Source organism: Nomascus leucogenys, chromosome 15, assembly GCF_006542625.1.
Source record: "Nomascus leucogenys isolate Asia chromosome 15, Asia_NLE_v1, whole genome shotgun sequence".
Classification (NCBI taxonomy): Eukaryota; Metazoa; Chordata; class Mammalia; order Primates; family Hylobatidae; genus Nomascus; species Nomascus leucogenys.
Window position 1 is genome coordinate 4073202 of NC_044395.1, and position 16005 is coordinate 4089206.

Sequence of the window (16005 nt, forward strand, 5' to 3'; positions counted from 1 at the left end):
GAAGAAAATCACATGTCTCACAGAAAGTCCAACTTAATAAACTGCAGCCATTGAGTATGGTACATGGCCTTTAGCAATAAGTAAAAACAAAATCTGAGAAGGTTGTTTTTCCTTGCATTGTGTTTTTAGAGGGCCAGGAAGGCAGTTTGTTGCCTATGGCTGTGACAACCAGGAGACAGTTGTGAACTTAGCTCTGGACAATCAGTTTTATTTACCCTTATCACTATAACTCTGTTTGCCAACCTAAACTGTTACATTGGAAGGAGTACCTGCATTTGAGTGACAGGTTACAAAATAATTTTTGAAGCCCATTCTTATGTAGGCGCCTAACTTGAGAAACATATTTTTCTCAGGTTTTTCCTGTTTTGTGAGGATTTTAGCTTGGCTGTGTGGTTTAGAGGTATGCCCGAAATACCTAACCTATGTAAAAACGGCAGAGATCCTGGGGAGAGACTGTCCTTAGAATCTAAAACTTCAGTGATAACACACAAATTCCACCTGTTTTTTCCTCCTCAGATCTCGTAGTAGAAATTCTTGGGGTGAACAAATGCCAGCTGAGCTGGGGTCTAGTCTTGGAGTCACTACAACAACCCCTCATCAACAGGTAAGTGGAAAAATGTTATTCCAACATCAGCATAGTTAAAGCCATCTCTGGTCTCAGAGGTATCCAAGGTTTCTGAGTGAAAAGCCCACATTCCAAAGAATAGCATTGTAGTCTTTCCTTGCTCTGGGCACTGACTACAGAGTTTGATGTCCAGATCCACACACTAAGTAAAATCCACACCATCAGGCTTCTGAGCAGGTCATCATGTGCTAGGAAATCACTCTTGGACCAACCACCATTTGTGTTTGGAAGAACTCGACGCAGGCCCCTACACGAGCTGCTGAAAATGACCTCTTCTCCTCCAGGCTTGTTCAGCGTACTTGCTCAGTGCTCTTGCCAACATCTGCCAGCCCCTGTGAATGCTCCAAGAGCGACCCTGGCCTGTGTATCACAGACCGTGTAAAGATGTTCACCATGAGCCCCTGGCCTTATAGCAAAGCTGTGATTCATGTCAAGACCAGGAGTTGTCTTTGCTTCATATCAGGTAGACAAGATAGTAAGGTTGGATTTCATAAAGGGACCAGAAATGCTGGGTGAAGAGTCCTAGAATAATCCAGAAGAGGTAGATTCCATCCCTTGGGCTGTTACTCTTCTGGAAGTATTGAGTAATCTTGCACTCAAACCCTATCCCAAAGTAGACTGTGTTTATTAACTTCCTCAAGGATCCTGGCTTTGCCTCACTGCCTGTAAAGCAGCCTATAAATTTAAGGTAATTATGAGAAACAGCAGTAGTCAGGAGCTCTGAAAGCATCTAGTAACCTGACATCTCAAGGATTTGTTATCACAGTTCTTCAGAGCAGTGCTAATGTAACTATGTAAAGAGAAATGGAATTTTATAAAACTTAGTCTTGAATAAAACTGGTCTTATATAAAAACTATTCTTGCCTTTATTAGGGTCAGAGGCTTTATTAGTTTAAAAAACATTAATTTCATGGCAGAGGTTTCATCAGGCTATTGAAGTTTAGGGTATCGGTGATGGGGGAGGAGAAAATAAATGTCATAAACAGGATCTTGTGTTTCCTGACTGAGCCAGCCCCTAAGTTTTTTGTCCATTTGTTTCAGGCATTTGATTTACTGCCTTGGGGACATCATCCTGGAATCCTTGGACCTCAGTGCCTCTGTTGAGGAGTCTGCTGCTACCACCTCTGCCTCAGATACCCCAGGCAACTCCAAGAGAATGGGTGTCTCCTCCTAGCTGGTTATTCACGCCTTCTTCCCAGGTCAGGGAAGTAGAGTTCCTCGGCCACCAGAGACCAGTCAGGAAGCCCGTGCTCTCTTGACGTAGGCTACAGCTAAGAAGGCCTAGGTTCTCGGTGGCTCACTTGTCTCCCACTTCTGCTCCATTTGTAGCAGGTGACAGGGGTCTATGTGTCCCAGTTGCATGCACATTTATTTCCATGTTCCTTTTGTGATGTTGGGATTGTTGCTGGTGAGTAGATCCTGTTTCCTTTGGGAAAAGAAGCTGTGAGGTAGAGGAATGAGCCCCTTTTGCTTCTCCTTTTGCCATCCTCCCTGAGATTGTTTGCCAGAATCCTGGCCCTGTGCACACATGTGCTTAATCCACCAGCACACAAGCTCTGGGTAGAACAGGAAAAAAACTGTGGCCAGATTTCCTTGGAGGAGAACACAACCTTCTGAGCTCTCTGTTCCTACCCGGAAACTAAAGATTCATTCAGGGCCATTCTCAAAAACCAGACTCCTGGGTCCAATCTAGTTTCCCAACAGTTCCAGAAGAAGAAGGAGGGAAGAAAATTTTTCAAGGAACTTCTTGCTCACGTGTTGCTGTTTCCCAACACATCAGCCTTGTGGAAGATGTCATGAGGCTGCTTCCCTGGGAGGCTACACTTTCCTTTCCAGAAGACTTCAAAGCTGACTGCCAAAGCTTCTGGTAAATCCACCCCACCCTTCACACCCTTTCCTGAAAGGCATTTGCACCACACATTTTATTTATTGGCTTTGCTCCCAACCCCCTGCCCTAGAGCAATTGAGTTTTTGAATTTTTGACCCTCTATCTTCAGCAAAATTGCATGACAGGCTGCATATTCAGCCTCAGTTTTTCTAATGTAAAGCACTTGCCTCCTGTCTTAAGAATGCACAAAGAGTAGGACTAGCAAGCCGGGGGGCGGGGGTGGGGTGAAATCTCCCTTCATAAGTCTCTGACAGAGAACTTTTATTATTCTGAACAGAGAAGATTAGCAAACTGACAACAATATCTTATTTCTCGTTCCTTATGGTTATAATCAGTCTTTTAACAACACCAGCATGAAGGCAAAGGTGTTTTGTCAGACTGCAACATCTATTAGAAAGGCAAAGCAATTGGGAATTGCTGGAGAATGATAAATCAGGAGGAACTGCTGGTAGAAAGGGATGCAGACAGTCACAGGGAAGTGCTGTATATTAAATGTATGTGAATAGCTGGCAAAAAGCTGTCAAGGATGTCACTGGGAGCCCTTTGGCTTCACACTCGCCTGTTAGCGCCTTGCTTTCGCTGGATTACCAGAGCCTACCACTTGGAGGAAGGTCTTGGAGTTAGACTGATGAGAAGACACTTGTCAAAAACAAGTGTCAAAGTTCTCTTAGATTCTGAAGTAGATGATGAGCACATAATTAAAGTGGTTTGTGGAAGAAAATTGTAAAATCTTTTTACTTTTTTGCCCCTCTGGAGGCTTTTAACCCTAAATTGTGTCTGATGTATTCGGGAAGCTTAGGTGTGCAATTCTTGCCCAAAGGCAAGGAGATAAATGAGATGTCTCATGGCCCCTTCTAGCCTTAGAAGTTGACCATTACAGTGACTTTATGGCTCCAAAGTTCTTGAAGCATCTCCAGCCCTAGACTTTGACAAGAAAAGGTAGCTCAGCACCTCTACCTTCCGTGAGTACCTGCAGGAGTCCAGCCAATGTGTTAGAGTTGATCATTAAGCTCCTTCAGTTAGGGCTAAGATCTTATTCTCGATGGGCATAGGGGGACAGCCTTATTTTATGCCACTTTTCTCTCCCCATACCTTCCCCTCATGTGTACTTAGCCACCTGTGTTGCTTTGAATCTGCTGCCAGTTCTGGCTCAAATGTGGCACAAAATCAGTACATCAGACACACCATGAAATCCCTGTGGCTATAAATTCTAAGGAATCTTTTGACACTTCCAGCCCAAAGAACTTATTTTTATTTCATATTATATAAGAGTCCCCACCTCTACTCCATGTACCCCAAAAAGATAAGCTGTCCTCAGATCCCCCTTCTACCCAGGAGGGAAATAATGGATATTGCCAAGGGAACAATCAAAACTCATCTGGCTTTGAAAATGACCTGCCAAGTTTGGGTAGCAGGTTCAGACAACAAGAGAGTAACAATTGGTAGAGAGCCACAGGTATCTGGAAAAGATACTCCCAGCTGACAGGGTGATAAAAGGCGGGGAAGAATTGGGCCTGTGCTAATCCAGGAAGGTTTTTTTGTTTGCTTGTTTTTTGTATTTACTCGTGACTAAATTTTATTCATTTAAGTCAGAGTTTTGATATTTGAAATAAGACTACTTTTCCTTTTCTTAATATCTATAAAAAAGATGAGGCAGGGATGCTGTGTTCTTTCTGTCAGATTCTAAATGTGATCTTTGCTATTGCTTATTTGAATTCAAGAAAGCTGTACTTTTTCATCACATATAACTCACAGTTTCATTTTTGCATTTTTGGATTAGACTTAATAAAACCTAAATGGAAAACAAATTCCTAAATCTGAGCCTAGGAGCACATATAAATTTTATTTTTTTTATTATTATACTTTAAGTTCTAGGGTACATGTGCACGATGTGCAGGTTTGTTGCATATGTATCCATGTGCCATGTTGGTGTGCTGCACCCATTAACTCGTCATTTACATTAGGTATTTCTCCTAATGCTATCCCTTCCCCCTCCCCCCACCCCACGACAGGCTCCAGTGTGTGATGTTCCCCTACCTGTGTCCAAGTGTTCTCATTGTTCAATTCCCACCTATGAGTGACAGCATGTATAAATTTTAAAATCAATACAAGCTACTCCAATTTCCATTTTGGAAATTTCCAGTTTACAAGGTGATTTTCTTATTGTTGTAAAGAAACACATAATGTGAGATATACCCTCTTAAGTGTACAGTACATTATTTATTTATTTTGAGACGGTACATTTAACTAGAAGCAGCACAGTGTTTTGTAGCAGACTGCTACAAGTTTTTCATCTTGCATAACTAAAAGTTTATACCCATTGAATAGCAACTCCTCATTTCCCCTCCCACCAGCCTCTGGCAATCACTATTCTACTTTCTGCTTCTGTGAGTTTGACTACTTTGAACGCCTCATATAAGTGGAATCATGCAGTGTTTGTCCTTCTTTGACTGGCTTATTTCACTTAGCATGATGTCCTCCAGGTTCATCCATGTTACAGCATGTGACAGAATTTTCTTTTTAAGGCTGAAAACATTCCTTTGTATGTCTATGCCACATTTTCTTTGTTCATTCATTGAGGGACATTTAGGTTGGCTCCACGCCTTGATTATGAGAATAATGCTGCAGTGAACATGGGAATATGACTATTTCTTTGAGGCCCTGCTTTTAATTATTTTAGATGAATACCCAGAAGTAGGATTGCTGGATCATATATTGTTGTTTTTAATTCTTTGAAGACCTTCATACTGTTTTCCATAGTGACTAGACCATTTTACATTCCCACCAACAATGTACAAGGGTTCCAGTTTCTCCACATCCTCTCCAACACTTGTAATGTTTTGTTTTTTCATAATGGCATCTTAAAAGGTATTAGGTGATATTAATATCTCGTGGTTTTGATTTGCATAGCCTAGAAGATTTTTGAGTCTTCCTGTGTCCTACACCCAGGTCATTCATTTCCAGCTACTGCTCTTCCTTTGCTCATAGCACCCAACACCAGTTGTTAGGTCCTGGATGAAGTAAAAATATGTGTAACTATGGTCCCTGGCTATATGAATCAGGATGCTCTGGACAAGAATTAAATTATGAGGAAAATTTATTTTCTTTCATAACATTAGTACGTGAGTAGGTAAGCCCAGGAGTTTGGTGATTCAGCAACTCTGAGACCTCTTAAGGGGCCTGAATTCTTTCCGTCTTTCTTCCTTGCCATTCTAATTAGGTCAGCTATGCTCTCAGACTGCCTGCCTTCCTGCTGCTGCAGTTTCAGGCATCACACCCAGAGATAAAATTCATAAAAGAACAGGAGCATCTCTTCTGTGTTTTCTTCTAAGGAATGATGGAACCATTTCCCAGAAGTCCTTCAAGAATCCTCTTCTAGGCCGGGCACAGTGGCTCACACCTATAATCTCAGCACTTTGGGAGGCCAAGGTTGGGGGATTGTTTGAGGCCAGGAGTTTAAGGCCAGCCTGGAACATAGCAAGACCCTGTCTCTACAAAAAATATAAAAAATGAGCGGGGCGTGGTGGCTTTCGCCTGTGGTTCCACCTACTAGGGAGGCTGAGGCAGGAGGATCACTTGAGCCCAGGAATTTGAGGCTGCAGTGAGCTATGATCACACCACTGCATTCTAGCCTAAGTGACAGAGTAAGACCCCAAATCAAAATAAAATAAAATAAAAAACCTCTTATGACTCATTGGCTAGAACCACCCACCTCATGCCAATCCACTGACACTGAGAATGGCATTGTGATTGGCTTTCACTAGTATTTTCCCCCAGAGATGAGGTCATCTTCCATGAAGGTCAGATGTCTACAGAAATAATTGATGTTAGCAAGGAAGAAGCAGAGAATGGATATTGATAGACAATGTCTGCTCTAGGGATGGGTCATTCTGCCAACATTCAGCAAATCCCCTGTCTACTCTCAAAATGCCTGGTACCAGCTAATAGTTAACATTTTCTGAGAGCATTACTTAAAGTCTTTACATATCTTCACTTATTTAACCCACAAATCAACCCTTAAAGGTAGGTTCTGATGTAGTGGGTTGGTGCAAAAGTAATTGGAGTTTTGCCATTTTAATGCAATTACTTTTGCACCAATCTAATACATCCCCATTTTATAGGTGGGGAACATGAGGCACAGAGTGGTTCTGTCTTACCCACAGTCATTTGCAAGGGAGTGGCAGAGCCTAGATACAAATCATGTCAGTCAGCCTCTGAGCCTACATGTATATCCACTATACTGAACTGCCCTTCTACCTTACAAAGCAGAACAAGACCAGGTTCTCACTTTTAAGGAGTCTACCGTCTAGTACAGGAGCCAGCAAACTTTCTCTGTAAAGGTCTGGAGACTAAGTATTAGGTTTTGCAGCAGTATGGTCTCTGTTGTAACTACTCAGCTTTTCCATTGTAGTGTAAAAACAGTTGTAGACAATTCATAAACAAGTGTGGCTGTGTTCCAATAAAACTTGATTTACAAAAATAGGCAGCTGGCCGGATTTGTCCCATGAGTCAGTTTGTGGACCTGTGGTCTAGTGAGTTAGAATACTGCTTACCAAATTTTAATGTGTGTGTGATTCATGTGGGATCGGGTTAAAATGCAAATTTTGATTCAATAGGTCCGGAGTGAGGCCTAGTAAAAGTGTAAGTGCTATGCTCTAAAAATCTTGACCGCATGATTATCACACTCCTCTGCTGTTTGAGGGGCAGGGAGCATTTGGAGATGCCTTGTTTCAGGAACCCATTCAGCCAAGCTGTCCTGGCAAGCCGTACCTCCCACAGCCCCCTCCACACCGGCTGTTTGTCCAATCTAACTTGGCACTGGAGCAAGATGTGTTTTCCCAGGATGAGGAAAGGAAGGTCAGCCCACACTGCTGGATGTGGAAGGGGATGGGAACCAGGGAAAGAATGGTAACTGGGGAGGAAGGGAAACCATGATACTTTTGTAGTCGAAGGCCTAACTGGGCGCGCTCTGCCATAACTTGGCCCCTCTGCTTCCTTTCCACTGGGAGTGCCAGAAATCACAGGGCAGCAGTCGCTCACCCTGCCTTTGTAGACAAGAAAATGAAACCATCGAAGGGTGAATTTCAGCTAGCATATTGCCATCACTCTTTTATGGTATAAAGGATGAGAGAGGCGTGAGGGAGACATTGTCCCAAACATGATGTCCACATCCTAAGACTTACCTGATATTTCTTATTACACAAAGACAACATTGACTGGTTTAAGAGAAAAAGGAAATCCAGAAGAATGTTTTAATTGTCAAGCGTGAAACAAGTGAAAATCATCAGAATCTTTTTCCTTCAGTGACTTGGTAGCAACAGTGTGTAAAGCCAAGGCCACTGTGAAGTGGTGGGGGAAATTTGGGCACCCGCAGTCACCTTGGCAGACACACTATGCTATTTTCAGACTTGCGGAGCCTTTGCAGTGCCTCCCTGTCATCCTCACCTGTCTCTGGTCTGAAAGTCCATTTTAACTCTGCTTTCTTGGAGGCAGAAACAAGCATGTGACAGGATGCAGAGAATTACTCCTGGCTTTGATGTCTCTTCAACAGCTTGACGAAACCTGGTTTCTCCACCTGTCTTCACTTCTCCAAGCCTTACCTGCAAGCACTTCCATGAAAGCCCCCAGCACACCATCTCTGGGATGCGGAAGCTTAGGAGGGAAGAATTAAAAAAACAAAACGAAGGTAACAGTAATCAAGATCCAAACTTAGAAAACATTTCTTGAAGTGACATTATCTGCTCCTTTTAACCCAATCCCTTTGTCACCAGTCAGTGTTTGTTTACGAAGTGTAAGCTAATTTTAATATTAAAGTGTTGTAGTGATTAAGGAGGTAAGTTTGTGAATAATGTATGAATCATCCACACTTTTGTCTTTTTTCCCACCTTATGTTCCATGTTACTGCTGCACCCTGTTATAAGCAAAGGAGAGTTGGCTGTGATTACTTCCAGAAACTTTGATTAACCCATGAGAGTAAAGACCTAGCTAGATAGACACAGAAGTCCCTGATCGCAGACAAAAGGACTCAAATGTCGACAGAAGCAATGACTTGTTTATAGTGTGTTGAACTGGATATGGTGACCTGTGAGCATAGGTAATCAGCCCTTTTGCCCGCACCCCTGGGTGAAGAATCATCCTGCACCTGTAACTATCAAAAAGATTAACCATGAAGGTTGATATGAAATATCTGCTTTTCATACCTTGACACTAAGGAGAATAGGCCTTATTAAGGGAGGAAAAACACTTTTGGAGTTTACCTCCTTTACACATGCTGCTTGCATGGAATCCAAATTCAGTGAGCTGATGGCAGGCCAGTTCCTTGCCACTTTATGCAGTTGTGTTTAAAGTTTACCCTCTGTTATCTATAAATGCAAGTGGCTTTTTCAAGAAGAGCGAGGGCAGCTTTCATTAAGGACTCATGCATCTCTAGGAGAATCACATAGGCGTAGTTGGCAGTAGAGCATTTTCTTGGGGACAGAATGTATTATAGATGGTTTAGGCAGGAGGTTAGACGAGAAACTTCCACAAAAATCTAGGGATTTTTTATTCTGCCCAAACCACCATGTTCCTTCCTGCTTTCATTTTTTTGTTCTTGTCCTTCCTTCCACGTGGTAGATTACCTTCTCTCCTCCAGCTGGGCAAGTAGGCTACCTCTGGCCGTAAGGACCAATTCAAGTTCCTTTTTCAAGAAGCACTGTCTGATTGCACCAGCCCAAACTCTTCCCACTTTCTTTTCAGTTATCTACACTGCCTGTCTAGTCAATGTGCATGTATATGAAGTCCTCAGTAAGACATTATAATTCTTCAAGGGCAGTGAACATGTCTTTTATCTTTTTTAGTCCTATTATGTCCTTATGCCCCCTAACTATATGTATATACCTAGTGCATGATAGGTACAAAATAAATATTAAAGTTTACTTAATTAAAGATTGTTTAAGAGGCAAAATTTGTGAATAAGTCTGGATCTTGATACTGTTACTTTCATTTTGTCGATTCCTTTCTCCCAACCTTCCACATCCCAGAGATAGTGTGCTGGTGACTTTTATGGAAAGGCTTGCAGGTAAGGCTTGAAGGGTGAAGATATGTGGAGAAACCACCGTACCTCTTTGAAATTAACTACTTATTCCAATGGAGGGCACTGGCTAATCTGTACCAGACCTGCCCCAGACAGCTTTGTACATCTTGCGTGTGGGTGGGAACCCAAAAAGTTTCCTTTTCAGTGGATCTGTTTGGGTGAGATAAAGAAATCTGTTGCTCAAATGTTTTCATCAGAGGCTACCCCCTGTTCAGGTGTGTACCCTGCATCCATGTGGGTTTGCGGATGGCATATGACATTTGCAGCACCAGAGCTCATTGCCACAGATCAAAGGGAAGTAAGTGTGCATATGCAGATGCAGCAGGAATACCTGCGGTCTTTCTGCTGAAGAGCAGGGTTATATACCTCCTTTTAGTAATCTGGAGAGGACTGAGGCAAGAGCTTGTATTGAAACACAAGCAAGCTCCACGTATGGTTTTGGACATGGAAGAAAGAGTACTGTTGGGGTGGAATGACCTAAGTTTTTAATAGGATTAGGATTTCTGTGGATTTTTCCCAAGTGATAGAAATTTTCTTCATCTAGCAGGGAGCCTCACCCAATTGCTTCTCTATGTTCATTTCTGAAACTCCTTTGTTAAAACTAAATAGCAACCGAGAAGAAACTTTCTTCAAAAAACTCTTCATATCTGTCATTTCTCCTGTTCTCATGGAACTTCAAAATTGCTTTTTCTTTAACCCTTTTTTTTTCCTATATCAGCTCATCAGTCTTTAGTGGGTAACTTGGCTACCCCACAATCTAATTGCCTTTTTGATAGTTAAATCAATATGGACATCAACTTAAGGCTATATGTGAACCTTAAATGCATGATATTCCCTATACTTGATTCCACAATTGATATTCTATGAGGAAAGTTGGCCAGATATTCCCTTCTGTGAAGTCAGAATAACCCCCGACCCTAAGAATAAACATTTTGACCAATTCTTTATATGTTGCAAACTATCCACACAACTAGAAAGTTTAGCCATTCACATCTCTTCCCCTGATTTTAAGTCCCAGATTCTGAGACTCAGAAAGTTTAGTGACTTGTTGAGCTTTCTGTGGAAAACCTGTTGTAAAAACAGTTCAGATATTGGAAAATATAAAATAGCCCCTAGAGATCCCAATAAAGCTTCCTCTCCCCAGATCCCTCTATAAGTTTATCCTCGAAAAACTTTCTGAAAACTGATGAGAAAATACTGAGTAATTAATGCTCAAATGGGAAAGATGATATGTAAAAGCAAAAACCCGTTAATGGCATCTGTTCATATAGTTCCATGTGCCTTTTTACTTAACTGCACTGATAGGCAATGTAATGAAGAAGTTTCCTTTTAAAACATAAAAGGTAATTAAACAGTTTATCTTAAATTGGCTGGACCCACACAGCTTGATTGAGACATACACAGCTGTCTTCATTTTGAATGACCTACACTAGTCAAGCTTCTTTCTAACCTGCCCTTAGGGTTTGCCTGTTGGTCTGTCTTCCCCACTGGGCTGTTAATCCCTTGGAGGCAGATTGTCTCGTTTCCCAGAGTTTTTCCAGCATATACCATGGCAGACAATTTTCTCCTTATCTATTCTGACTCGTAAGCCTCAGCTAGTGCCTCCATCCTCGGGTGCATAGCCTAGTGACAGGCATGTAACAGACTTTGCCTACCAGCAGTTGCTGATCCATAAACGAAGTTGGCAACCTTCTTGTGGTGGTGAGTAACATGTTTCTTTCCTCCTGATAGGCTTGGAATCCTCATCCCCATCTGGCAATTTTCTTTCCATCTTTCCTACACTCGCGATGGAGGCCACACCCCTCACAACCCCCTTGACTAAACCAGATGACAGCAAGAATGCCTAGTTCCAAGTGAGCAAGGGTGAAGCCTTAGGCCCTTGTCTCCTCCAGACCTCCTCTCTGCTGTAAAAGTATACTGGGCATGGGGTGTGGTCGGGTGTGGGGGGCGGAGGAGTACTTAACCTCAAACTGAGAAAAAGTGGGTCCTGAGCAAGTTTCATAGCATAGCAGCTTCCATCTGAAATGTGAAGCTTTGAAGTCCTGTTGCTACAGTAACCAGCTAGCTCCTGACTCCAATGCCTGTCTAATCTAAGGTGGAAATGTCCCAGAAACAGACCCCAGGCTGGCAGCTCTTAACTATGACCCATCTCATAAGCACATATCCAGCTGTAGCCTCTTGGTTGCTGGGGTGAAGGGGCCTCTGTATCGCCACAGGAAAAAAATCTGATGAATTCCAGGCTCAAAAAGGGTGTTGCTTTTTTTTCCACTAACAGACTCTGCAACCCAGTCCCTGGTGAAAGGGCTCCGCACCCACCCGTTTTGTGTGTATAATGCTGAGCTAAAGTGGGAAGGAGCAGTAACACCAAAGGAGGCTAATTCTTTTCCTGTCAGTAGGAGAGAGTCTCTGCCCCCAGTGTGTGAAAAGGGAAGGCCTGAGAAGTGAAAAATCAGCCTTCTGGAAGCACCTTCTTACCACAAGAAAACAGGTGATTCTTACTATCTTTGAGACTCATCCAGATTGTGTCTGTTTAACTCTTCGGGCAATATGAAGGCAGAGGTGGAGCCATTTCAAAGAAGAGATTTTTTAAAAAAATCATTTTGTTCTTTGGAATTGTCACAGGATTATGATGTAGATTCTCATAAAAATTTAACTCACCCCAAACCCACCCAAAAGAAAGGCAGTGAAATGGGGAGGAACACACATTTGCCTGGCATCAGAAGAGCTGCCTTGTAGTTGTGGGTTCTGGTGATCTTGGACCAATCTCTCTCTTCCCTGGACCTCAGTTTCTTCCATACACAGAAGTTGAACTGGATCATAGAAAAGATGCTGTCCAGCTTGGTAATATCTGATAGGGAGCAGAAGCTGTCTCTTAGCACATGGCCAGATTCTGGAACAACGATGATGGTCTCCATGTGTGTCCTAAAAATGCGTCTCATCTCAGTAGAGATTTTCTTCCACCTCATTTGGGTCTCAATTTAAGGAAGGAAGAAAGGAAAGAAACCTTGAGATTCTCTTCTTGAAAGGAATATGCTTCACTTTCTCTAGGCTTCTAGGATAAAAACTTCCTATCCTTCATTTTTCCTCTTTAAACCTGCCAAAATCAAGTTGACTAAAGATACCATACAGATATGAAAAAGAAGCCACATCCTTAAATTTTCATGGAGTCCAAGAGCCTGCTCACTGCCAGTTAGCCTTTCCCAGGATGGTGGTGGCACTGATCATCCAAGTCACACTTTTATGTTCATGTCCCAGAGCGTTTCCCATCAGCCATCTCATTTCATCTTTTCATCATTCGTCTGAGGAATAGACTTCACACATGTATAGGACTTTCTATATCACAAAGTATTTCATATCCAATATCTTATTTAGATCTTGACAATCACTGTTTAAGGTAATTTGGCAAGTTATTAATACTCATGTCCTCATTTTACTGAAGAGGAAACTGAAATGCAGCGAGCTTGTCTTTTGCCCAGGATCACTCCCCCGGTTTATTGGGAGGCAGCAGCACAGAGATTAAGAACACGGGCTGTGCCGACAACCAACCAGGTAGAATCCCAGCTCTGTCAGTAGTTAGCTCTCTGGCCTTAGGAAAGTGATTTCACACCTCTGTAGCTTAGTTTCCTTGTCCATTAAATGCTCATAAGAATAGTGCTTTCCTCACAGAGATTGGGTGGGCAAGGGAGCTAAATGAGCTAATATATTTAAGAACAACCTCTAGCACACAGTGCATAATAAATGTCATTATTATTAGCAAAGCCAGGACCTGGGTCTTCCAGCTTCTAGCTCCGTGGCATTTTTGCTGCCCTACACCAGGACTATCCTTCATATACAGGTGTGAACCTAAAGCCTTCAGTGTTTCAATGAAAAGTTCACCCAAGGTCTTTCTGTTCAGTAAGTCTAGAGCTAAGGGCTCCTGGCACTCTGTTCAGTCCTTTTGCTGGTAAACCACGCTGCCCTCCGTTGCTCTGGGCAGAATATCAAACCTTCTTATGTTTTTAAAATTTATAAATCAAGCACTCTTATTTAGTATTACTGACAGCCTGAAGGCAGACTTTCCCACTCTTCTGGGGAAGAGGGTCTTCTAATCTGCCATCTTAAGGAGGTAAAGGGGCTTGATTGGGTAACTCATTGCAATGGGCACGTATTTATTAATGTCTCCCGGCCTTTTCTCATGCTGTTTGTCCGCTGGAATTACCACTAGTGCCAGGCCATTTGAATATTTGACCATTTGTCTTAGAGTTCTCTGAATACAAATCTTGTTTCTCATACCTTTATTGTGTACTTTTTAAGAAGGAAGACTATGTTGTATGTTGGTATGTACTCTCTCCTGCACATAAAAAATGCTTAGTAAACAGATATACAAATGTTTCTTGATGCATAAATTGATTGACTGGTGAACTAATGGTCACCTCTAAGTGGTTAACAGTTGTCTCTTCCCACCTCTTAGTTGCAAGTTTCAGATGATCAAAGACTGCCTAGGTGGCATTCAACAGTATAGTGCCTCAGTAAAGGTAGAAGTTTTAGGAGTTGTATGTGCAAGAGTGGAAGAAGTTCTCCCTGCACCCACAGGAGGTCATTTGCTACAAAGCCTCAGAACCTGGCCTCTGCCCTGTCAGCCTGCATGCTGTGTGCAAGGAAAAACAGGCCTGAGCCAGGCCTTACCCTGTCACCCAAAGTCCACTCCATGTAGTATGCCCGAAGCAAACATGACCTTGTTCTACAGTTAAAAACAAATGAAAGTCATCTGCCGGGGTCACTTGGTAATAAAGTCCTGCGACAGAAGGGGCTCTGCTTAAAGGGCAGCTCAGATCCAGGCGTTAAAATAACCTAAATGGTGTCGTTTTCTGATCAAATTCCTTTCCCTGTCGGGTTTGTGATTTTTGAGCCTGAGAATGTCCCTCGCGGCTCAGGTTTCTCTGCTGTCACACTGATCTCAGGCCTGGAATGCAAGCACTGGCCACTGAGGTCTGATGTAACTATGTCACAATCCCAAAATGGAGAGACATTATCTCATAGATGGTGCAGCAGGCGGGCACCAGTGTGCGGCTGGCAGGCACGGCTGAGAATGCAGTCCTGGGCATATTCCACATCCACAGTTCTCAGTGGACACAGGGTCTGCTGCCCCAGGCTCCAAGCCGTGCTCCAGTAAGTTGGGGTCCTGCACATCTTCATACTCAGGAGCAGGGACAGGAAAACACAGGCTGGGATGGAGATGGGCTCACTCCTGGGCCAGTCAGGTTGGCTTTCAGAAAGGTGATTTCTGGTCACAAGGCCCTTGAGCACCTGGAGGACTTAGGCAGAGTGTGGAGAGCAGCCATTCACACGAGAAGGCTCCACCCTGGAGGCAGCGCTAAGCAGCCACATCCTTCCTTAACTGGGCCTCTGGGGCAGGTGGGGCCTAGTGGCCTGTGAGGTAAACAGCCCTTTCAGCGCTTAGAGAATGAGGCCTCAAGGGGAAACCATTAACCCTTTCCTAGAGTAATAGCATCAAAGTCCTAACCATGTTGATCATGAAATCTCATTTGAATTCAGAGGAGCGCCTTCTTATCCAGCCTTGAGGAATCAGGCCACATCCTTCCTCCTTGGTTAGCTTCTTCACACCCCTTATTTCCCATGGCTCTGCTGTGACATGCTTTTGTTCCAACCAAGCCATTGCCGGTGAGGCCATGCCCACTTCTCCCGACTCCCTCTGTTCACTCCTTCCTTGCCTGAACAGTCTGCCTCTCAGTTTGCCTGGTCCTTTCCTCAAGGTCCACATTAAACTCCCCTTGCTCGCCCAGGCATCTCTGAGTGCCCAAGTCCCCATCTCTGGAGCTCCTTCAGAACTAGTGTCTGCACCATGCATTGGATGCTTGGCACACGCCTCCTTCCACCGTCAGTACCTTCTCGTGTGTGGATGAGTGCATGTCCCTTAGCAATGTCCTCTAGCACAGACTGTGTTTTATCTCTGGGTACTCCCAGGGCCTAGCAGTGAGCCTTGCACACAACACTGACTCTTGAGAATGCTCTTAAACTCTAAAGCCATCTTAGAATCAAAACCTAAGACCACATCCAGGAATACAGCCTCGTTCCCCCTGTCTCCCAGTGTCCTTACACACCAAGCACATGCCTGAATATGAGGCCTTCTCATTTGCTCTTTCCTCTAACCGGCATGGTTCACTCCCCTACTCCACTGTCTCTGCACAAATGACACCTTCTCAGGCTTTCCTGACCACCGTGTCTAAAAAATAGCATTCCTTATCCCATAATCCCTATTCTGCTGATTTTTCTTCATAGCACTTACTATTGATTTATATTCTTTTATTATACTATATTACATTACACTACATTTAATTGTTTTAATTGACAAAATTATATAGATTTATTGGGTACAGCATAATATTTTGATATATGTTTACATTGTGGAATGACTAA

At 43.1% G+C, this 16005-nt stretch overlaps 1 protein-coding gene across 9 annotated transcripts in view; it reads left to right on the forward strand.

Moving 5' to 3' along the window:
* Window positions 1–16005, forward strand: part of SNX19 (sorting nexin 19) — a 72387-nt gene that overhangs the window by 36845 nt on the left and 19537 nt on the right. Inside the window, exons 10-12 of one of the 9 annotated variants that reach the window (XR_004033575.1) lie at window positions 517–604; window positions 1667–2492; window positions 8065–9573. Coding sequence is in view for 2 of the 9 variants with exons in the window: in XM_030828773.1 (XP_030684633.1) it covers window positions 517–604; window positions 1667–1799 (221 nt within the window). In the remaining 7 variants the exon portion in view is untranslated. Of the gene's footprint in view, window positions 1–516; window positions 605–1666; window positions 4343–5733; window positions 5752–8006; window positions 13960–16005 lie in introns of those variants that run through there. The other 8 variants (XR_004033576.1, XR_004033578.1, XR_004033580.1 and 5 more) reach the window with 8 other exon arrangements.